A 27,328-nucleotide genomic window follows, 5' to 3' on the forward strand; every position below is an offset into this window, starting at 1 on the left:
TCACACCAGTCCACAAAGTCTGTGATGACCGACGGGTACTCCAGCTCGTTCCCCTCAGACACACGACCCACAATGGCGGAGACATCAGAGAATGTCTTGAGATGGCAGCTGTCCGTGTTGTAGGTGAAGTCCGAGGTGTAAAGGGTGAAGAGGAAAGGCGAGAGGACGGTGCCCTGGGGGGCCCCGGTGCTGCATCTTACCACCTCTAGACTGGCAGCCACACGTACTGCGGGCGGTCAGTGAGGTAGTCGATGGTCCAGGCAATGAGGTGTCCATCCACACCTGCATCCTCCAGCTTCCCCTGCAGCAGTGCCAGTCTGATGGTGTTGAAAGCGCTGGAGAAATCAAAGAACATGACTCTCACAGCTCTCCTGCTGGTCTCCAGGTGGGTGAGCACTCGCTGCAGCAGGTAGATGACAGCGTCATCTACGCCCGATGTTGGGCCTGTAGGTGAACTGCAGTGGGTCCAGGATGTTACTCACCACGGTGCGGAGGTGAGACAGGATGAGCCACTCCATGGTCTTCATGAGAGGTCAGGGCAACTGGTCTTTAGTGGGCTGGTTCCTTAGCGTGCGGTGTTTTGGGAACCGGGACCACACAGGAGGTCTTCCACAGGGTGGGGACCACCCCCAGGCTGAGGCTCTTGTTGAAGAAGTGCCTGAGGACCTCACAGAGCTCATCTGCACAGGTGTAAGCGTCCTCCACATTAGCATAAAAAAGGTCCAGTATTCTATTGTTCCTGGTTTTACACGTGATGTATTGGGTGAATGTGGGGAGGGTGGCTGAGAGGGAGGCATGATTAAAGTCTCCTGTGATGAGGAGGAGCGCGCGGGGGTGTTGTGTCTGCAGTCGCGTCACTGTGCTCTGGATCCGCTCACAGGCAGTGGTGACATTTACAGAGGGAGGAATATAAGTACAGAGCACAATCACACACACACACACACACACACACACACACACACACACACACTGGGAGATAGTACGGCCTCATGCTCACAGCGAGTAGCTCCACGTCCGAGGAGGAGATCTGATCCTTCACGTGAACATGAGCTGCATTGCACCATCTCTCACTCACATAAACGGCAAGCCCACCTCCTCTTTCTTGACGCTCTTCGCCAGTGTCCTGTCCACGTGGATAAGTGTGAAGCTGTTCATGTTGATAACACAGTCCGGTACATGTTTATCCAACAGTGTCTCCATGAAGCACATGAGACTGCAGCCTTTATACAACCTCTGGAAACGGGTTAGCGCTGTTGCTCCTCTGTGTTGTTGTGGAGGGACCTTACATTCCCCATGACCACAGACGGAATGTAAGTCCTTCTTCGCTTCGTCCGGCCACCCTTGCACCCTCTCCATCTCCTTCTTATGTGCAGGTGCTCAGCATAGTGGGGACCTGGCCCACTGTACATAGAGTCTCTTAGTCCAAGCAGCTGATCCTGGCTGTAAACAACGGGACGTCTGGAGCTGGGAACAAAGGGATTTCCCCGCGCTGCCTCAAAAATTGCTGAAAGAAGCAGAAAACTAATCACAAGAGTTACAAAAGTGGGTTTCCCATGTGCACACTTGCACAGGGTACCACCCACTGCAAATAAAAACAATAAAGCACTATTAAAAAGTATTAAAAATAGTGAAAGTAGGATAAAAGGGGGCAGAGCTGAAATAACGGCAGCTGCATTGACGGCGCCATCTTGAAAAAAAAAGATGAATATCATCAGTGCATATGACCCACAGGTAGGTTGTGAGATGGAGAAAGAAGATTTTTGGAATGTGTTAGATGAGGTGGTGGAGCGTGTGCCCAAGCATGAAAGATGGGAGTTGTATTTGTGCTGAAGACCCTCCTGTCCTGTGCACTAACAGCATTTCCTGTATATTTGTTCTGTGAATTGTTCTGTAGTTTATGTCTGTAGCATGGCCCAAGCAGAGGGTCACCCCTTTGAGTCTGGTCTGCTTGAGGTTCCTTCCTCAGAGGGAGTTTTTCCTTTTTTTCTTACCACTGTTGCTCTGGGGGGTTAGTAAGGATAGACCTGACTTGTGTGAAGCACCTTGAGACCACTCTGTAGTGATTTGGCGCTATTTAAATGAAAAAAATAAATTGAAAGAGTGGTGATAGGAGCGGACTTCAAAGGGCATGTTGGTGAAGGGAACAGAGGTGAAGAGGGAGTAATGGGTTGATATGGTATCAAGACAGGAATGGGGAAGGACAGATGGTAGTTGATTTTACAAAAAGGATGGAAATGGCTGTGTTGAACACCTACTTTAAGAAAAGGGAGGAGCACAGGGTAACATAAGAGTGGAGGAAGGTGCACACAGGTGGATTACATTCTGTGTAGGAGATCCAAGCTAAAAGAAATCAGACTGTAAAGGCCCTGTCACACCTTGACGATTTAGCCAATGTATGTCGGCCAGTATATATATATATATATATATATATATATATATATATATATATATATATGTATATGTATATATGTATATGTATATATATATATATATATATGTATATATATGTATATGTATATATGTATATGTATATATATATATATATATATGTATATATGTATATGTATATATATATATATATATATATATATATATATATATATATGAGGTCTGTTAGAAAACTATCCAACCTTTTTATTTTTTTCACAAACTATATGGATTTGAATCGTGCGCTTGCATCAGCCAAGCTTGAACTTTCGTGCGCATGCGTGAGTTTTTTCACGCCTGTCGGTTGTGTCATTCGCCTGTGGCCAGGCTTTGAGTGAGCACTGGTCCACCCCCCTTGTCGGATTTTCATTGTCAGGGAAATGGCTGAGCGATTGGAAATGATCAAATTTTTCCAGAAACTGTGAGAGACAGCCAGGTGGAAACCATTCGGAAGATTCAGACGGCTTTCGGTGAGGATACTCTGGGCGTCACACAGATTAAGGAGCATTACAACCGGATTAAAGACGGCCCACAGCGGCGGAGGGCGCGCCGCGCTCCGAGCGGCCATCGACAGGCTGAAACGACCAGATCATTTCCAAAGTGAAGGCTGTGTTGATCCGAGATGTCGTCTGACTACCAGAGAAATTGCAGAAGAGGTGTACATCAGCACTTTTGCAGCACATTCCACTGTTACAGGAGATTTTGTAATGAAAGACATGCGGAGGAATTCTCGCGTCGGGACGAAGCCGCAATGGCGCACAACAAAAAGCACGTCCATGTTGGAAGTCTCACAGGACAAGTTGTGACATGCCCAGCTGTTACACAATTTCTCGGATACTCATTCGACTGCAAAGCCACCGAAAGCCGTCTGAATCTTCTGAATGGTTTCTGAATGGCTGTGGGCTGTCTTTAATCCGGTTGTATGACGCCTCTGTGTGACGCCTAGAGTATCCTCACCGAAAACCGTCTGAATCTTCCTAATGGTTTCCACCTGGCTGTCTCTCGCAGTTTCTGGAAAAATTTGATTCAGCGCTGCTCCAATCACTCAGCCATTTCCCTGACAATGAAAATCCGACGAAGGGGGTGGACCAGTGCTCACTCAAAGCCTGCCCACAGGCAAATGACGCAACCGACAGGGGTGAAAAAACTCACTCATGCGCACGAAGGTTCAAGCTTGGCTGATGCAAGCGCACATGATTCAAATCCATATAGTTTTTTAAAAAAAATAAAAAGGTCGGATAGTTTTCTAACAGACCTCATATATATGTATATGTGTGTATGTATATGTGTGTGTGTGTGTGTGTGTATGTGTGTGTATGTGTATATACACTCAACAAAAATATAAACGCAACACTTTTGGTTTTGCTCCCATTTTGTATGAGATGAACTCAAAGATCTAAAACTTTTTCCACATACACAATATCACCATTTCCCTCAAATATTGTTCACAAACCAGTCCAAATCTGTGATAGTGAGCACTTCTCGTTTGCTGAGATAATCCATCCCACCTCACAGGTGTGCCATATCAAGATGCTGGTGCCTTAGACTGCCCACAATAAAAGGCCACTCTGAAAGGTGCAGTTTTATCACACAGCACAATGCCACAGATGTCGCAAGATTTGAGGGAGCGTGCAATTGGCATGCTGACAGCAGGAATGTCAACCAGAGCTGTTGCTCGTGTCTTGAATGTTCATTTCTCTACCATAAGCCGTCTCCAAAGGCGTTTCAGAGAATTTGGCAGTACATCCAACCAGCCTCACAACCGCAGACCACGTGTAACCACACCAGCCCAGGACCTCCACATCCAGCATGTTCACCTCCAAGATCGTCTGAGACCAGCCACTCGGACAGCTGCTGAAACAATCGGTTTGCAAACCATAGAATTTCTGCACAAACTGTCAGAAACCGTCTCAGGGAAGCTCATCTGCATGCTCGTCGTCCTCATCGGGGTCTCGACCTGACTCCAGTTCGTCGTCATAACCGACTTGAGTGGGCAAATGCTCACATTCGCTGGCGTTTGGCACGTTGGAGAGGTGTTCTCTTCACAGATGAATCCCGGTTCACACTGTTCAGGGCAGATGGCAGACACCGTGTGTGGCGTCGTGTGGGTAAGCGGTTTTCTGATGTCAGTGCTGTGGATTGAGTGGCCCATGGTGGCGGTGGGGTTATGGTATGGGCAGGCATCTGTTATGGACGAAGAACACAGGTGCATTTTATTGATGGCATTTTGAATGCACAAAGATACCGTGATGAGATCCTGAGGCCCATTGTTGTGCCATACATCCAAGAACATCACCTCATGTTGCAGCAGGATAATGCACGGCCCCATGTTGCAAGGATCTGTACACAATTCTTGGAAGCTGAAAATGTCCCAGTTCTTGCATGGCCGGCATCCTCACCGGACATGTCACCCATTGAGCATGTTTGGGATGCTCTGGACCGGCGTATACGACAGCGTGTACCAGTTCCTGCCAATATCCAGCAACTTCGCACAGCCATTGAAGAGGAGTGGACCAACATTCCACAGGCCACAATTGACAACCTGATCAACTCTATGCGAAGGAGATGTGTTGCACTGCATGAGGCAAATGGTGGTCACACCAGATACTGACTGGTATCCCCCCCCCCCCCCCCCCCCAATAAAACAAAACTGCGCCTTTCAGAGTGGCCTTTTATTGTGGGCAGTCTAAGGCACACCTGTGCACTAATCATGGTGTCTAATCAGCATCTTGGTATGGCACACCTGTGAGGTGGGATGGATTATCTCAGCAAAGGAGAAGTGCTCACTATCACAGATTTAGACTGGTTTGTGAACAATATTTGAGGGAAATGGTGATATTGTGTATGTGGAAAAAGTTTTAGATCTTTGAGTTCATCTCATACAAAATGGGAGCAAAACCAAAAGTGTTGCATTTATATTTTTGTTGAGTGTATGTATGTATATGTATGTGTATGTGTGTGTGTGTGTGTGTGTGTGTGTGTGTGTGTGTGTGTGTGTGTGTGTGTGTGTGTGTGTGTGTGTGTGTGTGTGTGTGTGTGTGTGTGTGTGTGTGTGTGTGTGTGTGTGTGTGTGTGTGTGTGTGTGTATATCAATCAATCAATCAATCAATTTTTTTATATAGCGCCAAATCACGACAAACAGCTGCCCCAAGGCGCTTTATATTGTAAGGCAAGGCCATACAATAATTATGTAAAACCCCAACGGTCAAAACGACCCCCTGTGAGCAAGCACTTGGCTACAGTGGGAAGGAAAAACTCCCTTTTAACAGGAAGAAACCTCCAGCAGAACCAGGCTCAGGGAGGGGCAGTCTTCTGCTGGGACTGGTTGGGGCTGAGGGAGAGAACCAGGAAAAAGACATGCTGTGGAGGGGAGCAGAGATCAATCACTAATGATTAAATGCAGAGTGGTGCATACAGAGCAAAAAGAGAAAGAAACAGTGCATCATGGGAACCCCCCAGCAGTCTACGTCTATAGCAGCATAACTAAGGGATGGTTCAGGGTCACCTGATCCAGCCCTAACTATAAGCTTTAGCAAAAAGGAAAGTAGAGAGGGTGTCTGTCTCCCTGATCTGAATTGGGAGCTGGTTCCACAGGAGAGGAGCCTGAAAGCTGAAGGCTCTGCCTCCCATTCTACTCTTACAAACCCTAGGAACTACAAGTAAGCCTGCAGTCTGAGAGCGAAGCGCTCTATTGGGGTGATATGGTACTACGAGGTCCCTAAGATAAGATGGGACCTGATTATTCAAAACCTTATAAGTAAGAAGAAGAATTTTAAATTCTATTCTAGAATTAACAGGAAGCCAATGAAGAGAGGCCAATATGGGTGAGATATGCTCTCTCCTTCTAGTCCCCGTCAGTACTCTAGCTGCAGCATTTTGAATTAACTGAAGGCTTTTTAGGGAACTTTTAGGACAACCTGATAATAATGAATTACAATAGTCCAGCCTAGAGGAAATAAATGCATGAATTAGTTTTTCAGCATCACTCTGAGACAAGACCTATATATGTATATATATATGTGTATATGTATATATGTATGTATATGTGTGTATATATGTATGTGTGTATATATATATATATGTGTGTGTGTGTGTTTTAAAAGTTTAAATCATCACAGCGTTTCATTATTCAGGTCTGTGATGACCTGATCAACAGATGATCAGGAAGCAGCGCTGAAAGATACAGCACTCCATTCATTCATGGCAGCGTTTCCCACAGCCATTCCACTCATCAGCATTCTGTACACAATGAAAATTGTCCACCAAGATAAAAAATGAAAGTAAAATAATGTGAAATTCCTCTGTTTCTGACATGCACCACACCGTGGTGTACCGACCAGAACCACTAAGTCGAAACAGGGCTGTCAGCATACGCTGGATAATCATCAGGGTGTGACAGGACCTTAAGGTGGTGGCAGGAGAGAGTGTAGTTAGACAGCATAGGATGGTGGTTTTTAGGATGACTTTATAGGTGAAGAAGAAGAAGAGAGTGAGAGCTCAACAAAGGATCAGATGGAGTAAGCTGAAGGAGGAAGACTGTTGTGTAAAATTTAGTGAGCAGGTGAGAGAAGCACTGGATGGAGGGTAAGTGATTTTGGACAACTGGAAAATTACTGCAGGTGGAAGGAAGACAATGGCCTGGTTTCATAAAGTGGTCCATATTCAGATTCTTTGTTGTTATTGTAACAGGTGCAATGAAAGGTAAGGTGCAGCCTTAGGGTTTCAGAAACCCATCTCTGGGTGGAGCCACACCTCAAACAGAGAGAAATAAACAGAATCAGGCATCAGAAAGACAACCAATACAGTATAATTTGTCAGCATTAAACAACAAGAAAAAGAGAAGAAACACTAAGGTGATCGCCGGCTAAATTAAAATTTTAAAATTTATTCATTTATATAGCGCCAATTCATGACACATAACATAAACACACAATAACATAAAATACTAACAATAAAACAGGGAAAAAATGGGTCTTCAATCTAGACTTAAAAATCTCCACAGAGTCCAAATGCTGTATCATTCCACAGAGCCGGGGCACTATAAAAAAAAAAAGGCTTTGTGACCCATAGACAGAAAGCCAATTAAGAGACACCAAAATGGGTGTAATGTGGTCAAACTTTCTGCTTCCTGTCAAAAGTCTGGCAGCAGCATTTTGAACCAGTTGGAGAGCCCTAATGCTGGACTGCGGTAAACCTGAAAATAAAACATTGCAGTAGTCCAATCTAGAAGAGATAAACGCATGGATCAGGGTCTCAGCATCAGCCATAGACAGGATGGCATGAATCTTCACTATATTTCACAGGTGGAAGAAAGCAGCCCTCATAATATTTCTAATGTGGAGGTCAAAGGACAATGTAGGATCAAAAATTACCCCAAGGTTCCTCACTTTGTCAGTGTGATGTATGACACACAAGCCTAGGCTGAGCATTAACTGGTCAAATTGATGCCGATGTCTCCCTGGACCAACTATCATTTCAGTCGTATCAGAGTTTAAAAGTATGATGTTTCTACACGTCCAGCTTCTCACTGATGCAAGACAATCTTCTAAGGATTTTATGTGAACAAGATTACCAGCAGTTATTCGCATGTATAACTGAGTATCATCAGCATAGCAGTGAAAGGTAACCCCAAAACACCGCAGTTGTGTGCCCAAGGGGTGCTATATAAAGGGAGAAAAGCAGGGGGTGTAAGACTGACCCCTGTGGAACCCCAAATTTCATGTCACTAAGGTTAGAGGTAGTGTTATTGTACAAAACACAGTGCGAACAACTGGTCAGGTGTGATGTCAACCATGCAAGGGCACTCCCAGTAATCCCAAAATGATTTTCCAGCCTATCAAGTAGAATATGATGATCCACAGTATCAAATGCAGCACAGAGATCTAACAGCACCAGAACCATAGTGGTGTTTGAATCTATTGTAAGCAGAAGATCATTCACCACTTTAGTGAGAGCCGTCTCTGTGGAATGATATTTTCTAAAAGCAGACTGCAGTGGCTCAAAAAGATTATTTTCAGTAAGATAGTCCACAAGCTGCCGTGACACCACTTTTTCCAGAGTTTTAGAGCAAAATGATAGATTTGATGTCGGCCTATCATTTTTCAATACACTAGGGTCAAAATTAGATTTCTTAAGTAATGGTTTAATCACTGCAGATTTGAAACATTTAGGAACAGATCCAGAAGCTAAAGAAAGATTAATAATTTCCAGCACAGTCGGCCCAAAAGTGGACCACAGGTCCTTAAATAGTTTTGTTGGTATAGGATCAAATAAACAGGTTGTGCTTTTTGTTGACGTTACGAGTTTCGTCAGCATGCCTAGTGAGATACTATCAAATTTTGTAAATCTAGGTAATACTGCAGTAATGGCCACCACCTCAATAGCAGGGTGTAGTGGCTGGGTTAAGGCATGCTGGGATATTTTTAACTGAATGTCTTCTATTTTCTTCTCAAAGTAATCCAGGAAATCTTGTGCTGTAAAAGGAGAGCGAGCTACAGGTGGTTGTCCATGAATAAGTGTTGCCACCATGTCGAACAAGAACTTTTGAGTTGCGCTTGTTTTTGTTGATCAATTCAGAGTAATAGGTCTGCTTTGTAGCCAGTAATGCATGCTTATAGTCTAAAATAGCATCACGCCAGGCAAGGTGGAATACTTCTAATTTTGAACTACACCATTTCCGTTGTAGACCTCGAGCCATAATTATGCTTGAGGTCACACAAGTAATCATTGAACCAAGGTGACTGTATTTTGGGGGGTGTGGTTTTAATAACGGTGGCGCAATCGCGTCGAGTGCAGTTTTGAGCACTGAGTTTAAACTATCCACAAGACTGTCTACTGACTGGCCATTTTCCAAATGTGAAGCTGAGACACCAGGCAGTCTAGCTTTTGAGTTCAGTCATAGTTGAGGAGTTGATGCATCACCGCAGTGATAAATAAGGTTGTTGTTCCACAAAACACAGCAGCAAAACTGTAAACTTAATAAATGAGTGATCAGAGACCACTGATGTAAGAGGCATGATGTCAATATTCGTGACAGCAATACCATGTGTGAGAACCAAATCAAGGGTATTTCCACTAATGTGTGTCGAGTCCCAAATGCATTGCTGAAATCCTAATGCATCCACAATTTCCATAAATGATTTGCAGAGGGGATCAGAAGGCTTATTTATATGAACGTTAAAGTCACCAATAATCAGAAGGTTATCTACACTAGTTGACAACTTAGAGATGAACACACCAAATGCATCTAAGAATTCAGAATATGGGCCAGGGGGCCTGTATACAGTGACCAAGTAATACGGCTGATTTTTTTTTTTCTTCTGACTTCAGCAATACGTAGCATCGTGGGCAGAGCGGAGAATCAGATGCTCAAACGAGTTAAATTTGTGACCCCCAACAGCTAATAAGCTCAACTTAGATTTATAAATAAGAGCAACACCCCCGCCTTGCTTCACATCACGAGGGACGTGACTAAATGTATATGCTGCTGGGTAGGCCTCATTTAAGGGGAGGACAGCTGTAGGTTTGTCAGGTTTCACATAACCCAATCATATCTAAGTGATGATCCATAATTAGATCATTAATCAACAGTGATTTTGAGGATAGTGATCTTATGTTAATGAGACCCAGACTAAGGACCTCAGTGGGGTTGACGCTTGGAGTGTTTGGGTTTAGGGGTGGTTCCAGAGTAACATATATAAGATGCCTGGATGTAGGTTTAGGTTTGTGACATTCCACACGGGTTGTAGGTAGCAGACATGAAATCTTTGATATTGCTGGAACAGCCAGCGGGCCATCCTCAATTTCAACATCATCCAATGTAGTAATGGGTATTAAGTTTGCAAAGCATACGAGGTCTGTTAGACAATAAACCGACCCTTTTATTTTTTTTTAACTATATGGATTTGAATGACGTGCGATTCCACCAATCATGCTTGAACCCTCGTGCACATGTGTGAGTTTTTTCACGCGTGTCGGTGATGTCATCTCCCTGTGGGCAGGCCTTGAGTGAGATGTGGTCCCGCCCTCTCGGCTGAATTCCTTTGTTTCACACGCTGCTCGAGACGGCGCGCGTTGCTTTATCAAAATTTTTTCTGGACCTGTGAGGAATATCCGAGTGGATACTATTCGAGAAATTAAGCTGGTTTTCAGTGAAAAGTTTAACGGCTGATGAGAGATTATGGGGTGTTTCTGTCGGTGTAAGGACTTCCCACAGAGCGGGACGTCCTGCAGTGCTTCCAGGCACCGTCGGCCTGTTTCGACCTGAAAACATCCTAATTTAAGGCTTAATTCACCCAGGACGTCGTGAGAACAGAGAAGATTCAGAAGAGGCCAGCATGGGGACTTTATGCGGACATTCCACTGTTTAAGGACATTTTTTAATGAAAGACGTGCGTGCAAATTCGCTGAGTCGTTTCCGTGACGACTCGGCGAATCTGTGTGCGCCGCGACAGGAAAAACACCTCCATGTTGAAAACCATTTGTAAAATTCAGGCGGCTTTTGATGGCTTTCAACAAGTGAGTAACTGAGAAATTGTTTAACAGCTTGGGCATGTTCCAACTTGCCCGTTAAGGTTTCCAACGGAGGTGTTTTTCCTGTCACGACCCCCCGCGGTCGGGTCCGGCCCGACATGCGACTCTGCCCGCACGTTCTTTCATTACAAAATGTCCGTTAACAATGGAATGTCTGAATAAACTCATGCTGACTTCTTCTGAAAGTTCTCTGTTCTCTGACGACTTCCTGGGTCAACAGAGCCTGAAATGTGGAAGTTTTCAACTTGAAACGGCGAGACGCTGCCGCCTCGAAGCGCAGATCGCCGTCAGGCGCCGTGGGCCGTCCTTACGGCGACACTACCAGACCAAAATCTCTCATCAGCCGTTAAAATTTATACCGAAAACCAGCTGAATTTATCTAATGGTGTCCACTCAGTTGTGCCTTAGAGTTTTGAAGAAATTTTGATCAAACAAAGCAGCAGTCTCTGAGCCATTCCTAAACAATGAAAAAAACGACGAGAGGGTGGGCGACTCCTCACTCAAAGACTGCCCACAGGCGAATGACGTAACCGACAGGCGTGAAAAAACTCTCGCATGCCCACGAGGGTTCAAGAATGTCTGATGTAATCACATGTGATTCAAATCCATATGGTTTTTGAAAAAAATAATAAGGTCGGATACTTTAATAATAGACCTCGTATCTCTTGATGATTTTTATGTACACATTTACGGAAACAGGCCGTAGTCTCAACTTGATGAATTTCCCCTCCCTGGCAGATAAACTGCACTGTCGTCATAGGGGATTTTCTGCACTTACTTCCCCGCTAAGTTAATGGATTCCACACCCACATTTGTCATAAGCCTTGCAGGGTCTCTAATCACCTGCTCCATGGCCTGCTGTAAATTCCTAATGTTACCCTCTCTGCAGAGCGCTATCTATGTTCACAGACAACGTCTGGGCCGGTGGTCCTTGCTTGGGTCAGGCCGAACTAAGATTACATGATTTACAGAGTTCCTAAATTTGGTCTGCTCATCACAGGAAATAATATGAGCAGTCTCTCTTTCTTTTTTCAGGGAAAACTGTTCCGCCTGTCAAACGAGATCTCCTGCGTCACAGAGACTACAAAGTGGATCTGGAGTCCAAACTGGGGAAGACCATCGTTATCACAAAGACAACACCGCAGGCTGAGATGGGCGGGTCAGTACACTGTGTCACCATTTCTTGTGATAAGGTAATTAGCCCAGGTACCTGGTTCTGTGCTGTGGTGGAGGCAGCACCACCCATCGCGTCCAGACCTGACCTGGTCACAGTCTGTTTGCAACTTTTCTGTACCTGTAACTGCTTGTCTCACATCAGAGATGGCACCAGTGTTGCTCCTGCTTTTCTGTTTTTAATGTTTTTAAGCCTTATCACCTCTCAGATCGAATTTCTGCTGGTGTTTGATCGCCAATCCCTCTTAGACTTATGACAGAATGTCAGAAACTTGAGTGTTTTTACAAGCCCAATTCCAATGAAGTTGGGACGTTGTGTAAAATGTAAATAAAAACAGAATACAATGATTTGTAAATCCTCTTCAACCTATATTCAATTGAATACACCACAAAGACAAGATATTTAATGTTCAAACTGATAAACTTTATTGTTTTTGTGCACATATTTGCTCATTTTGAAATGGATGCTTGCAACACGTTTCAAAAAAGCTGGGACAGTGGTATGTTTACCACTGTGTTACATCACCTTTCCGTCTAACAACACTCAATAAGTGTTTGGGAACTGAGGACACTAATTGTTGAAGCTTTGTAGGTGGAATTCTTTCCCATTCTTGTTTGATGTACGACTTCAGTTGTTCAACAGTCTGGGGTCTCCGGTGTCGTATTTTGTGCTTCATAATGTGCCACACATTTTTAATGGGTGACAGGTCTGGACTGCAGGCAGGCCAGTCTAGTACCCGCACTCTTTTACTATGAAGCCACGCTGTTGTAACACATGCAGAATGTGGCTTGGCATTGTCTTGCTGAAATAAGCAGGGACGTCTCCCTGAAAAAGACGTTGCTTGGATGGCAGCATGTGTTGCTCCAAAACCTGGATGTACCTTTCAGCATTGATGGTGCCATCACAGATGTGTAAGTTGTCCATGCCATGGGCACTAACACACCCCCATACCATCACAGATGCTGGCTTTTGAACTTTGTGCTGGTAACAATCTGGATGGTCTTTTGCCTCTTTTGTCCAGAGGACACGACCATGATTTCCAAAAACAACTTGAAATATGGACTCATCAGATCACAGCACACTTTTCCACTTTGCGTCTGTCCATTTCAAATGAGCTCGGGTCCAGAGAAGGCGGCGGTGTTTCCGGATGTTGTTGATGTATGGCTTTCACTTTGCATGTTAGAGTTTTAACTTGCACTTGTACAACCCCTGGCAAAAATTATGGAATCACCGGCCTTGGAGGATGTTCATTCAGTTGTTTAATTTTGTAGCAAAAAAAGGCAGATCACAGACATGACACAAAACTGAAGTCATTTCAAATGGCAACTTTCTGGCTTTAAGAAACACTATAAGAAATCAGGAAAAAAAAATTGTGGCAGTCAGTAACTGTTACTTTTTTAGACCAAGCAGAGGGAAAAAAATATGGAATCACTCAATTGAGGATTAAATTATGGAATCATCCTGTAAATTTTCATCCCCAAAACTAACACCTGCATCAAATTAGATCTGCTCGTTAGTCTGCATCTAAAAAGGTGTGATCACACCTTGGAGAGCTGTTGCACCAAGTGGACTGACATGAATCATGGCTCCAACACGAGAGATGTCAATTGAAACAAAGGACAGGATTATCAAACTCTTAAAAGAGGGTAAATCATCACACAATGTTGCAAAAGATGTTGGTTGTTCACAGTCAGCTGTGTCTAAACTCTGGACCAAATACAAGCAAAATGGGAAGGTTGTTAAAGGCAAACATACTGGTAGACCAAGGAAGACATCAAAGCGTCAAGATAGAAAACTTAAAGCAATATGTCTCAAAAATCGAAAATGCACAACAAAACAAATGAGGAATGAATGGGAGGAAACTGGAGTCAACGTCTGTGACCGAACTATAAGAAACCGCCTAAAGGAAATGGGATTTACATACAGAAAAGCTAAACGAAAGCCATCATTAACACCTAAACAGAAAAAAACAAGGTTACAATGGGCTACGGTAAAGCAATCGTGGACTGTGGATGACTGGATGAAAGTCATATTCAGTGATGATTCTCGAATCTGCATTGGGCATGGTGATGATGCTGGAACTTTTGTTTGGTGCCGTTCCAATGAGATTTATAAAGATCAATCAATCAATTTTATTTATATAGCGCCAAATCACAACAAACAGTTGCCCCAAGGCGCTTTATATTGTAAGGCAAGGCCATACAATAATTATGTAAAACCCCAACGGTCAAAACGACCCCCTGTGAGCAAGCACTTGGCTACAGTGGGAAGGAAAAACTCCCTTTTAACAGGAAGAAACCTCCAGCAGAACCAGGCTCAGGGAGGGGCAGTCTTCTGCTGGGACTGGTTGGGGCTGAGGGAGAGAACCAGGAAAAAGACATGCTGTGGAGGGGAGCAGAGATCAATCACTAATGATTAAATGCAGAGTGGTGCATACAGAGCAAAAAGAGAAAGAAACACTCAGTGCATTATGGGAACCCCCCAGCATTCTAAGTCTATAGCAGCATAACTAAGGGATGGTTCAGGATCACCTGATCCAGCCCTAACTATAAGCTTAAGCAAAATGGAAAGTTTTAAGCCTAATCTTAAAAGTAGAGAGGGTGTCTGTCTCCCTGATCCGAATTGGGAGCTGGTTCCACAGGAGAGGAGCCTGAAAGCTGAAGGCTCTGCCTCCCATTCTACTCTTACAAACCCTAGGAACTACAAGTAAGCCTGCAGTCTGAGAGCGAAGCGCTCTATTGGGGTGATATGGTACTATGAGGTCCCTAAGATAAGAAGGGACCTGATTATTCAAAACCTTATAAGTAAGAAGAAGAATTTTAAATTCTATTCTAGAATTAACAGGAAGCCAATGAAGAGAGGCCAATATGGGTGAGATATGCTCTCTCCTTCTAGTCCCCGTCAGTACTCTAGCTGCAGCATTTTGAATTAACTGAAGGCTTTTCAGGGAACTTTTAGGACAACCTGATAATAATGAATTACAATAGTCCAGCCTAGAGGAAATAAATGCATGAATTAGTTTTTCAGCATCACTCTGAGACAAGACCTTTCTAATTTTAGAGATATTGCGTAAATGCAAAAAAGCAGTCTTACATATTTGTTTAATATGCGTTTTGAATGACATATCCTGATCAAAAATGACTCCCAGATTTCACACAGTATTACTAGAGGTCAGGGTAATGCCATCCAGAGTAAGGATCTGGTTAGACACCATGTTTCTAAAATTTGTGGGGCCAAGTACAATAACTTCCGTTTTATCTGAGTTTAAAAGCAGGAAATTAGAGGTCATCCATGTTCTTATGTCTGTAAGACAATCCTGCAGTTTAGCTAATTGGTGTGTGTCTTCTGGCTTCATGGATAGATAAAGCTGGGTATCATCTGCGTAACAATGAAAATTTGAGCAATGCCGTCTAATAATACTGCCTAAGGGAAGCATGTATAAAGTGAATAAAATTGGTCCTAGCACAGAACCTTGTGGAACGCCATAATTAACCTTAGTCTGTGAAGAAGATTCCCCATTTACATGAACAAATTGTAATCTATTAGATAAATATGATTCAAACCACCGCAGTGCAGTGCCTTTAATACCTATGGCATGCTCTAATCTCTGTAATAAAATTTTATGGTCAACAGTATCAAAAGCAGCACTGAGGTCTAACAGAACAAGCACAGAGATGAGTCCACTGTCTGAGGCCATAAGAAGATCATTTGTAACCTTCACTAATGCTGTTTCTGTACTATGATGAATTCTAAAACCTGACTGAAACTCTTCAAATAGACCATTCCTCTGCAGATGATCAGTTAGCTGTTTTACAACTAACCTTTCAAGAATTTTTGAGAGAAAAGGAAGGTTGGAGATTGGCCTATAATTAGCTAAGATAGCTGGGTCAAGTGATGGCTTTTTAAGTAATGGTTTAATTACTGCCACCTTAAAAGCCTGTGGTACATAGCCAACTAATAAAGATAGATTGATCATATTTAAGATCGAAGCATTAAATAATGGTAGGGCTTCCTTGAGCAGCCTGGTAGGAATGGGGTCTAATAGACATGTTGATGGTTTGGATGAAGTAACTAATGAAAATAACTCAGACAGAACAATCTGAGAGAAAGAGTCTAACCAAATACCGGCATCACTGAAAGCAGCCAAAGATAACGATACGTCTTTGGGATGGTTATGAGTAATTTTTTATCTAATAGTTAAAATTTTATTAGCAAAGAAAGTCATGAAGTCATTACTAGTTAAAGTTAAAGGAATACTCGGCTCAATAGAGCTCTGACTCTTTGTCAGCCTGGCTACAGTGCTGAAAAGAAACCTGGGGTTGTTCTTATTTTCTTCAATTAGTGATGAGTAGTAAGATGTCCTAGCTTTACGGAGGGTTTTTTTTATAGAGCAACAGACTCTTTTTCCAGGCTAAGTGAAGATCTTCTAAATTAGTGAGACGCCATTTCCTCTCCAACGTACGGGTTATCTGCTTTAAGCTGCGAGTTTGTGAGTTATACCACGGAGTCAGGCACTTCTGATTTAAAGCTCTCTTTTTCAGAGGAGCTACAGCATCCAAAGTTGTCTTCAATGAGGATGTAAAACTATTGACGAGATACTCTATCTCACTTACAGAGTTTAGATAGCTACTCTGCACTGTGTTGGTATATGGCATTAGAGAACATAAAGAAGGAAACATATCCTTAAACCTAGTTACAGCGCTTTCTGAAAGACTTCTAGTGTAATGAAACTTATTCCCCACTGCTGGGTAGTCCATCAGAGTAAATGTAAATGTTATTAAGAAATGATCAGACAGAAGGGAGTTTTCAGGGAATACTGTTAAGTCTTCAATTTCCATACCATAAGTCAGAACAAGATCTAAGATATGATTAAAGTGGTGGGTGGACTCATTTACATTTTGAGCAAAGCCAATTGAGTCTAATAATAGATTAAATGCAGTGTTGAGGCTGTCATTCTCAGCATCTGTGTGGATGTTAAAATCGCCCACTATAATTATCTTATCTGAGCTAAGCACTAAGTCAGACAAAAGTTCTGAAAATTCACAGAGAAACTCACAGTAACGACCAGGAGGACGATAGATAACAACAAATAAAACTGCTTTTTGGGACTTCCAAATTGGATGGACAAGACTAAGAGTCAAGCTTTCAAATGAATTAAAGCTCTGTCTGGGTTTTTGATTAATTAATAAGCTGGAATGGAAGATTGCTGCTAATCCTCCGCCTCGGCCCGTGCTACGAGCGTTCTGGCAGTTAGTGTGACTCGGGGGTGTTGACTCATTTAAACTAACATATTCATCCTGCTGTAACCAGGTTTCTGTAAGGCAGAATAAATCAATATGTTGATCAATTATTATATCATTTACCAACAGGGACTTAGAAGAGAGAGACCTAATGTTTAATAGACCACATTTAACTGTTTTAGTCTGTGGTGCAGTTGAAGGTGCTATATTGTTTTTTCTTTTTGAATTTTTATGCTTAAATAGGTTTTTGATGGTTATTGGTGGTCTGGGAGCAGGCACCGTCTCCACAGGGATGGGGTAATTAGGGGATGGCAGGGGGAGAGAAGCTGCAGAGAGGTGTGTAAGACTACAACTCTGCTTCCTGGTCCCAACCCTGGATAGTCACGGTTTGGAGGATTTAAGAAAATTAGCCAGATTTCTAGAAATGAGAGCTGCTCCATCCAAAGTGGGATGGATGCCGTCTCTCCTAACAAGACCAGGTTTTCCCCAGAAGCTTTGCCAATTATCTATGAAGCCCACCTCAGAACTTGTAAATTTCCACAGTCATTGATGATATGGGGCTGCATGTCAGGTAAAGGCACTGGGGAGATGGCTGTCATTACATCAGCAATAAATGCACAAGTTTACGTTGATATTTTGGACACTTTTCTTATCCCATCAATTGAAAGGATGTTTGGGGATGATGAAATCATTTTTCAAGATGATAATGCATCTTGCCATAGAGCAAAAACTGTGAAATCATTCCTTGCAAAAAGACACATAGGGTCAATGTCATGGCCTGCAAATAGTCTGGATCTTAATCCAATTGAAAATCTTTGGTGGAAGTTGAAGAAAATGGTCCATGACAAGGCTCCAACCTGCAAAGCTGATCTGGCAACAGCAATCAGAGAAAGGTGGAGCCAGATTGATGAAGAGTACTGTTTGTCACTCATTAAGTCCATTCCTCAGACACTGCAAGCTGTTATAAAAGCCAGATGTGGTGCAACAAAATACTAGTGATGTGTTGGAGTGTTCTTTTGTTTTTCATGATTCCATAATTTTTTCCTCAGAATTGAGTGATTCCATATTTTTTTCCCTGTGCTTGGTCTAAACAAGTAACCGTTACTGATTGCCACAATTTTTGTTTCCTGATTTCTTATAGTGTTTCTTAAAGCCAGAAAGTTGCCATTTGAAATGACTTTAGTTTTGTGTCATGTCTGTGATCTGCTTTTTTTCTACAAAATTAAACAACCGAATGAACATCCTTCGAGGCCGGTGATTCCATAATTTTTGCCAGGGGTTGTAGATGTAGCGACGAACTGTGTTAACTGACAGTGTTCCTGAGCCCACGCGGTAAGATCCTTTACACAATGATGTCGGTTTTTAATGCAGTGCCACCTGAGGGATTGAAGGTCACGGGCGTTCAGTGTTGTTTTTCAGCCTTGCTGTTTATGTGTAGAAAGTTCTCTAAATTCTCTATCTTCTGATTATATTATGGACTGTAGATGATGGAATTCCTAAATTCCTTGCAATTGAACATTGAGAAACATTGTTCTTAAACTGTTGGACTATATTTTCACACAGTTGTTCACAAAGTGGTGATCCTCACCCCATCTTTGCTTGTGAACGGCTGAGCTTTATGGGGATGCTCCTTTTATACCCAATCGTGACATTCACCTGTTTCCAATTAACCTGTTCACCTGTGGAATGTTCCAAACAGATGTTCTTTGAGCATTCATCAACTTTCCCAGTCTTTTGTTGCCCCGCCCCAACTTTTTTGAAACGTGTTGCAGGCATCCATTTCAAAATGAGCAATATCTTAAATATTATTAAATATCTTGTCTTTGTGGTGTATTCAGTTGAATATAGGTTGAAGAGGATTTGCAAATCATTGTATTCTGTTTTTATTTACATTTTAGACAACGTCCCAACTTTATTGGAATTGGGGTTGTAATCATAATGGACAAAAAGCTTTACCTCTGCTGTTGTCATAGATTCCGGCTTACCTTCTCCAGGCCTCTGCCCTACCTGCCCAGTGGAAGCGTCGTCGTCGCCGCGGTAAAGGCAGTGGCCAGATGGTAAAGTTAGGGATCTGTCTGGCATTTTCCTCGTATGACTCCTGTACTGCACAAGGATCATGGTGTCCCCTCACGGTGCCCCAGTGCTTCCTTGCTTGGCTCGCCCGGCGTGGGATAAATTTCCACAACCTGAGGATGGTGCTCCGTGTTCAGCAGTTTGCTGAGCCACAGGTTCCAGCTCTGACCAGAATTGGCCTGGTTAATGCCAGATCGCTGGTAATCAAAACTTTTATTTTAAAGGATCTATTTAACTCCCATGATCTGGATGTCCTGTGTGTAATGGAGGCGTGGATGAAGGCTGGTGAGTGCAGCCCTCGTGTGGAACTCTTACCGGCTGATTGTTCTTATTTTAACTCTGCGGGCGCTGGGCCAAGGAGGAGGAACGGCGACTGTTTTTAACGGAACTTTTAACTGTAAACAGTGTCCTGCGTCCTTCTCCAGGTTTGAGCTGACTGTCTTTGAAGTTGGTGGCTCAGACCTGGTGCTCTGTGCCATCATCTACTGGCCCCCAAAATGTAATGAGTTCATAGGTGAGTTTTCAAACTTCCTTGCAGGAGTGATGTCCAGTTATGACCGTGTCCTTCTTGTCAGTGATTTTAATCTCCATGTCTACTGTCCTGATCAGCCTCTGGTGAAGGACTTTTTAAACATCTCAGACTCTTTTAATTTGAAGCAGTGTGTGTTGAGCTCCACACACTAGACTTGGTTTTCTCTTATGGTCTGACTCTGTCAGACTTGGAGATCGGTGACTGTGTGTTTTCTGATCATTCACCACTTTTATTTAGTGTCGATTTCTCCCGTGTGGCAGCTAAACATTGCACCCCCATCAGGCTCTGTCAGGCTTTTAACCCCCTCACTGCCGGAAGATTCTCAGCTGCCTTCTCTGCTGTCTGTGCACCCCGATTCAGCCTACGTTGATACAGAGGAGTTCTGCTCCTGGTTCAACTCCTGCCTATCTGTGATGACTCTGTGGCAGTCTGAGGCGCGACCCTGGTTCAGTGACAGAACCCGTGCAGCCAGGCGCGAATGTCGCAGAGCCAAACGCAGGTGGAAGGAGGACAAGCTGCAGGTTTCATTTCAAATTTTAAAGGACCACTGGTGTTGTTATCAAGACATTTTTAAGGAATCCAGAAGAGGGTATCTGTCAAGCATAATCACAGAGAACTACAAAAACTGTTCAGAACAGTGGACTCTGTCCTGAACGTCCCACAGCCCTTAGGTTTGGAAACATCCATTGATGTGTGTAATAGTTTTCTGTACTTTTTCATTGAGAAGGTTGCTTCTGCAAGAGCTTATTTCTCCACTCACCTTTGACCCCTCTGTCCCTGTTCCTTGCCCAGGAGTCTTCAGTGGATTTGAACCTGTGACTCTGTCACTGTGGCCCACATAAAACCATCAGGTTCTCCTCGTGACACGGTCCCTCTTCACTTCCTTAAAGAAGCTTTTTCTACCTTCGGGCAGTCGGTTCTGACTGTTATAAATAGCAGCCTGTCCTCTGGTGTCGTCCCTGTAAGATTCAAACACACAGTAATACAGCCTCTGCTGAAGAAGCCTGGACTTGACAGCACAGTTTTAGTGAATTTCAGCCCAATCTCCAAGCTGTCATTTATTCTGTAGAAAATTGTTTCTGCACAACTAAAAGCTTTCCTTGATGAACACAACATAATGGAGGTTTTTCAGTCTGGTTTTAAAATGTTGCATTGCACAAAAACTGCCCTTTTAAAAATTTTTAATGACATTTTAATAGCAAATCATAGCAGCAACTATGTTGTTCTTGTCTTGCTCGACTTAACCGCTGCCTTTGACACTGTAGACCAGGGTTATTCAACTATATTTTTCCGGGGGCCAAATTTGTCAGAATACTATGATCTGTGGGCTGGACATTCTCGTGACCTGTACTATTACTCTCGGATGTACAATTGAGACAAATACTACTGCATTTCTTTTTCCCATTTTATTTAACAGAACATCAAAAGTATATACTAATGAAGTCACTGCATGTGGGAAAGTGCAGCAGCCTGTCATTAAGATCACATGCGAAAATGTCTTTTATTTATATATATATATATATATATATATACCATCAACCACTGTTTTATCCTCCCCTGAAGACTCAGATTAAGACCATTCAAATGATGCATGATATCACTTAAAAAGCACATTTCTGAGACAAATTTCTCACCCAGCATTTTTGTCAGAAATGTTTCAGCCTTCTTGTGCTTGCATTCACATAGAAAGGTGATAATTTCCTCCCTCAGTTCACAGACCACCTGATGTTGTGTAAAAGTAGTTCAGAGTGCTCAGCTGACATATCAGCAAGTAGTCTGCGAAACAACCTGTGCTGAAGACTGGATGTTGCTCTGATAAAGTTCACTGCAGCAATCACAGAGTCCACTGTACTTTTCAACTCACCACTAAGCTGAGAGCAGAGGACACTCTGGTGAATGAGACAGTGGACAGACTGTAGTATTGGTGCAGCAGCAGATGGTCCTTTGACGCTTCCTGCCATTGAGGGAGCTCCATGTGTAACCAGCAGGTTAATACGCTCCAGGTCCAGTCCATTGTCTTTAAAAAAGCAATAAGCTTTTGGAAAATTATTTCCCCTGTTGTTTGTCCTTCCAATGGAATTAGGCCCAACAGATCCTCCTTGAAACAGTCACCGTTGAAAAACCGCACATACAAAGTTGTGCTATATCGGAGCTGTCAGTTGACTCATCCACAGCCAGCGACATGAATTCAACTTTCTTCAAGTGACTTAGAAGAGTCTCCAAAAACATCTGTGACTGAAACATCCAGTTGTCTTGCAGCTGTTGTATCTGACAGAGGGATTAACTTGATTGAAGACATTACCTGCTGTTTTAGCTTGTGCGCTCCCACCTCGTCGCTGGCAGCTAATATGCATGCTTTAACTGTTTTGGAGTCAGTTGGCATTTTCTTTTTAGCAAGAACCCACGCAACACGCAGGGATGCTGCTGTTGTCTTCTGTTGCAGAGTGCAGCTATGGGAGAAGATTGCAGTGCTTCGCTTGTAGTTCATATTAAGTCCTTTTATTGTTATTTGATGAGCATCACAATCCGGTGCATATTCATTGTCAAAACGGGAGTGAGTCGTAATGAAGTGCCTCTGCACGTTATATTCCTTATTCACTGCGCAACAGTCTCAACACAGCAGGCACATAGGATTGCCTTCAGCATTTTCTACGTGCACATATTCATCAGTCCAGTCACTATTAAATCTTCTATGTTCGTTGTCAACTTTACGTCACTTCTCCTTTGAATGCGCCCTGTTTTTGTCGTCTTCTTCGTTCGAGTTTATTGGCAGTTTGCAAACCAATACGGTACATTACCGCCACCAATTGGTCAAGTGCCCGCAATGCCTTCACGTGAGGTGGGACTGTTTGGAAACAGTGCTGACGTGCCGTAAAGGATTCAACGTACCGCAAAGCGCCACAAAATAACGTAAAATGCCGAAAATTGGCGAATGCGCTTTGTAGCGGCTTTTGATCGTGTATTTATTAATATTTATGGGTAAATGGGCCGCGGGCCTCCTGTTGAGTAGCCCTGCTGTAGACCACAGAATTTTGTAAAATTGTCTGCAGCAGCTAGTTTGCATCGGTGGTTGCGCCCTGGACTGACTTAGGTCCTATTTAGCAGACCACAATATGAGCATTGCTCTTGGGGTTTGTGAATCCTCTTCTGCTCCACTTTTTCACGGGGTCCCACAGGGTTCAATTTTAGGACCCTTGTGTTTCTCCCTGTATCTGCTACCACTTGGGTCTATCCTCAGAAAACATGGTGTGGATTTTCATTGTTATGCTGATGACAGCCAAATATATGTCCCCCTGAGGAAGTGTTGCCTTTTCTCTCAAACCTCTGCTGTCATGTCTTGAGGATATTAAGGCCTAGATGGCCCTAAATTTCCTAAAATTTAAACAAGAAAACCAAGGTGATTGTGTTTGGCCCCGGCAGCTCTTGTGTACCCTCCCCTGTTGATTTGGGTCCATTGGCAGTTTATGTGAAGAGTACTGTTACTAATTTAGGTTTTAAGATGGGCAGCAATTTTAAATTGGATCGCCAAATTAGTGCAGTAGTTATGTCTAGTTCCTTTCACCTCAGGCAGCTTGCTCAGGTGAAGCTTTTTCTCGCACTTCGGCACTTTGAAACAGTAATCCGTGCCTTCATTACCTCTCGGCTGGATTACTGTAATGCACTTTATTTTGGAGTTAGCCAGTCCTCCCTTGCATGTCTCCAGTTGGTTCAGAACCCTGCCGCTCGTCTGCTAACTGGAGTATGGCAGAGGGAGCACATTACACCGATCCTAGCCTCCCTCCACTGGCTGCCTGTGCGCTTTAGGGTTAATTTTCAGATTCTTTTTTGTTTTTAAATCTTTAAATGGCCCCGCCCCGCCCTCCCTCTCTGAGCTGCTTCACCCCTTTGCCCCTGCACAGTGCCTCTGCTCAGCTGGTCATCTGCTCCTTGAGGTACCGAGGTCCAAGCGAACACACAGAGGGGATCGAGCGTTTTCTGATGCAGCTTCTAAAGTTTGGACTGATCTACCTGCACATTACGCCTCTTCACTGTCTGTTTTTAAAATCAATCTTAAAACCCACTTTTATGAGGTCTGTTAGAAAAGTATCCAACCTTTTTATTTTTTGCAACAACCTTATGGATTTGAATCATGTGTGCTTGCATCAGCCAAGCTTGAACCTTTGTGCGCATGCATGAGTTTTTTCACGCCTGTTGGTTGTGTCATTCGCCTGTGAGCAGGCTTTGAGTGAGCAGTGGTCCACCCCCTCGTCGGATTTTCATTGCGAGGAAAATGTCTGAATGATTTGGAGCTTTGCTGAATCACATTTTTCCAGAAACTGAGAGACAGCCAGGTGGAAACCATTCGGAAGATTCAGATGGCTTTCAGGGACGATTCTATGGGGATCACACAGATTAAGGAGTGTTACAACCGGTTTAAAGACGGCACACAATGGCTGAGGGCGCACTGAAAAGATGTGCGGAGGAATTCACACGTTGGGACAGAGCCGCATGGCGCAGAACAAAAAGCAACGCCGTGATGAAGCCTCACAGGACATGTTGTGGCATGTCCAGCTCGTCCACAATTTCTCGGATAGTCACACGACTGAAAAGCCACCAAAAGCCGTCTGAATCTTCCGAATGGTGCAAGAGCTGGGCATGTTGCAACATGTCCTGTGAGACCAACACGGAAGTGCTTTTGTCCTGCGCCATTAGTGGCTCCGTGGCGAATTCCTCCGCTCCTCTTTCCATGACAAAAACTCTTGTAACAGTGGAATGTGCCGAAAAAGTGCTATGTCCACATCTTCTGACATTTCTCTGGTAGGCAGACGATGTCCCGGATCAACACAGCATTCACTTTGGAAATGATCTGGTCGTTTCAGCCTGAAGATCACTGCTCGGAGCGCGGCGGACCCTCAGCCATTGTGCGCCGTCTTTAAACCGGTTGTAACACTCCTTAATCTGTGTGATCCCCATAGAATCGTCCCTGAAAGCCGTCTGAATTTTCCAAATGGTTTCCACCTGGCTGTCTCTCACAGTTTCTGGAAAAATTTGATGCAGCAAAGTTCCAAATCGTTCAGACATTTTCCTCGCAATGAAAATCCGACGAGGGGGGTGGACCACTGCTCACTCAAAGCCTGCTCACAGGCGAATGACGCAACCGACAGGCGTGAAAAAACTCATGCATGCGCACGAAGGTTCAAGCTTGGCTGATGCAAGCGCACATGATTCAAATCCATAAGGTTGCAAAAAATAAAAAGGTCGGATACTTTTCTAACAGACCTCGTATTCACTGGCTTTTAACACAATATGAGACTTTGCTTTGTTTTAGTTGTTTTCCTTGTTTATTGTTGTTGGGTTGCTTTGTTGTTTTTATGACCTTCATGTGCAGCACTTTGTTTCAGTTTTGGCTTTTCAAAAGTGCTCGATCAATAAAGTTGAGTTGAGTCTTTCAGATCCTGTCTCACGTCTCTTGTAGGTAATATTTTTAATCATGTAATCAGTTTCTCTGATTGGCTGTCTCTCGTCTGGCAGGTACTACTGTAACGTGTGCGACTGTGTGGTGAAAGACTCCATCAACTTCCTGGATCACATCAATGGCAAAAAACGTGAGCTGAGTCTTGAGGGCAGAGCTGACATCTGGCTTTTGGGGCCGGCAAAGTGGCGTGGATAATGTGGCGTTTGTTTTACAGATCAGAGGAATCTGGGCATGTCGATGCGTGTGGAGCGGTCATCTCTGGACCAGGTGAAGAAACGCTTTGAGGTCAACAAGAAGAAGCTGGAGGAGAAGCAGAAGGAGTACGACTTTGAGGAGCGTATGAAGGAGCTGAGGGAGGAGGTGAGGAGAGCTCAGTTGCACCCCCTGGTGGGCAAGGGGCATGTCTGTTGATTTGGTGATGATTTTTTCATTCTCAGTCCTTGTGGTTGTTGTTGATCTGCAGGAGGAGAAGGCCAAAGCCTACAAGAAGGAAAAGCAGAAGGAGAGGAAGCGGCGAGCGGAGGAGGATGTGGACTTTGAGGAGGATGATGAGATGGCCGCCGTTATGGGCTTCTCAGGCTTCGGCTCATCGAAGAAAAGCCACTGAGGAACGGTGTGAAGGACTGTAAGCTGAAGAAGGTTCCCTGGCAGCCTTTGGCTCGCTGGATCCAGATCAGACTTTAAAGACAGGAAACATGCCGGCTCTTATTTTGGTCAAAGCTGCCAAGCTGCTGACATTTGGACCCAAAATTAAAATTCATCCGGTAATTTGAGAGCGGTCCGGTGTATCTGTGTGTCTTCTCCCGTAACTCAGTGACTCACTCCTCCAAGATCAGGCAGGTTTGGTTCCAGGGTCATTTTAAATTATTCTTCTCAGTTGGAGGTAAAATTGTCTTTAGTAAAACTCAAAATACTTAAATAAAAATGGAAATAACTTTTTGGCTGTTTTCTCTTTGCTGAAGTGTACAAAGTTAAAAAGGGTTTCTTTGAAGGTTTAATCTTTTGTTTAGGGAGGGACTCGGACAAAAGCTGCTGTTTTTTCACATCGAAAGGAGCCCGCTGAAGTGGTTCTGCCATTGGGTGAGGATGCCCTCTGGTGGCCTCCCCATGGATGTCTCCAGGCATGTCTAACTTGGAGGAGCCCCGGTGAAGACCCAGGACACGTTGGAGGGATTATATTTCCCAGTTTGCCTGGGAACGCCATGGGGAATAGTTACAGGACTTGGCCGATGATAGGGAAGTGTGGGATGAGATGCTTGGTCTGTCACCACAGTCCACCACCATTATTAGTCTTTAACTAATGTTTAAGTCTTGATCCTTAGTCTCGGTCTCTCTCTTAGTAAATCGGAGTGCTGGTGCTTCCTGTTTCATTGTCTGGTTGTCAGACTTGGACTCTAACCAGAGACCTCAGGTGATGACTGCATGTCTTTGGTACCAGGTCTCTTCAGAGGATTCATGGGCACCACTGGAAAGACTTTTTGTCAAAGGAGTTACTTGGTGAGACTCAGATGAGGAGTTTTAAATTTATATTCCAGCCCACCAGCAAACACATCGGTGATGGTGGGAAGAAAAACTCCTTCTGTGTTATTTGATTAGAAAACCTCAAATCTAACCCCTGACCCAAATCAAGAGAACAAAAACAAAAAAAGCAGTGATTCTTGCCTTTCATTTGACTTCTGGTTCATCTCTGACAGTGACCCAGAGATGCAGTATTTCATCTTTGTGTTGTCAGTTTGATTTCACTTGTTAATATTTGTTTATTTACATTTGAGGATAAAACACATTCAAAAAAATATTGGGATGAAAGAAAGAATGAAGTTACTTCAAACAGGTGACCAATCTGGTACAAAACCAGTATCCAGTAAAGGCAAAGTCTCGGAGGACCAAGGATGGAC

General features: G+C 43.6%; 1 protein-coding gene across 1 annotated transcript in view; it reads left to right on the forward strand.

The window, feature by feature from the left end:
- Positions 1 to 26,368, forward strand: part of zmat2 (zinc finger, matrin-type 2) — a 31,508-nt gene extending 5,140 nt beyond the window's left edge. Inside the window, exons 3-6 of the mRNA XM_034177570.1 lie at positions 11,995 to 12,118; positions 25,490 to 25,563; positions 25,648 to 25,793; positions 25,897 to 26,368. Coding sequence (XP_034033461.1) covers positions 11,995 to 12,118; positions 25,490 to 25,563; positions 25,648 to 25,793; positions 25,897 to 26,040 — 488 coding nt within the window. The 3' untranslated portion in view covers positions 26,041 to 26,368. The remainder of the gene's footprint in view (positions 1 to 11,994; positions 12,119 to 25,489; positions 25,564 to 25,647; positions 25,794 to 25,896) is intronic.
- Positions 26,369 to 27,328: the final 960 nt, after the last annotated feature.

This window comes from Thalassophryne amazonica, chromosome 9 (assembly GCF_902500255.1).
Source record: "Thalassophryne amazonica chromosome 9, fThaAma1.1, whole genome shotgun sequence".
Taxonomy (NCBI): Eukaryota; Metazoa; Chordata; class Actinopteri; order Batrachoidiformes; family Batrachoididae; genus Thalassophryne; species Thalassophryne amazonica.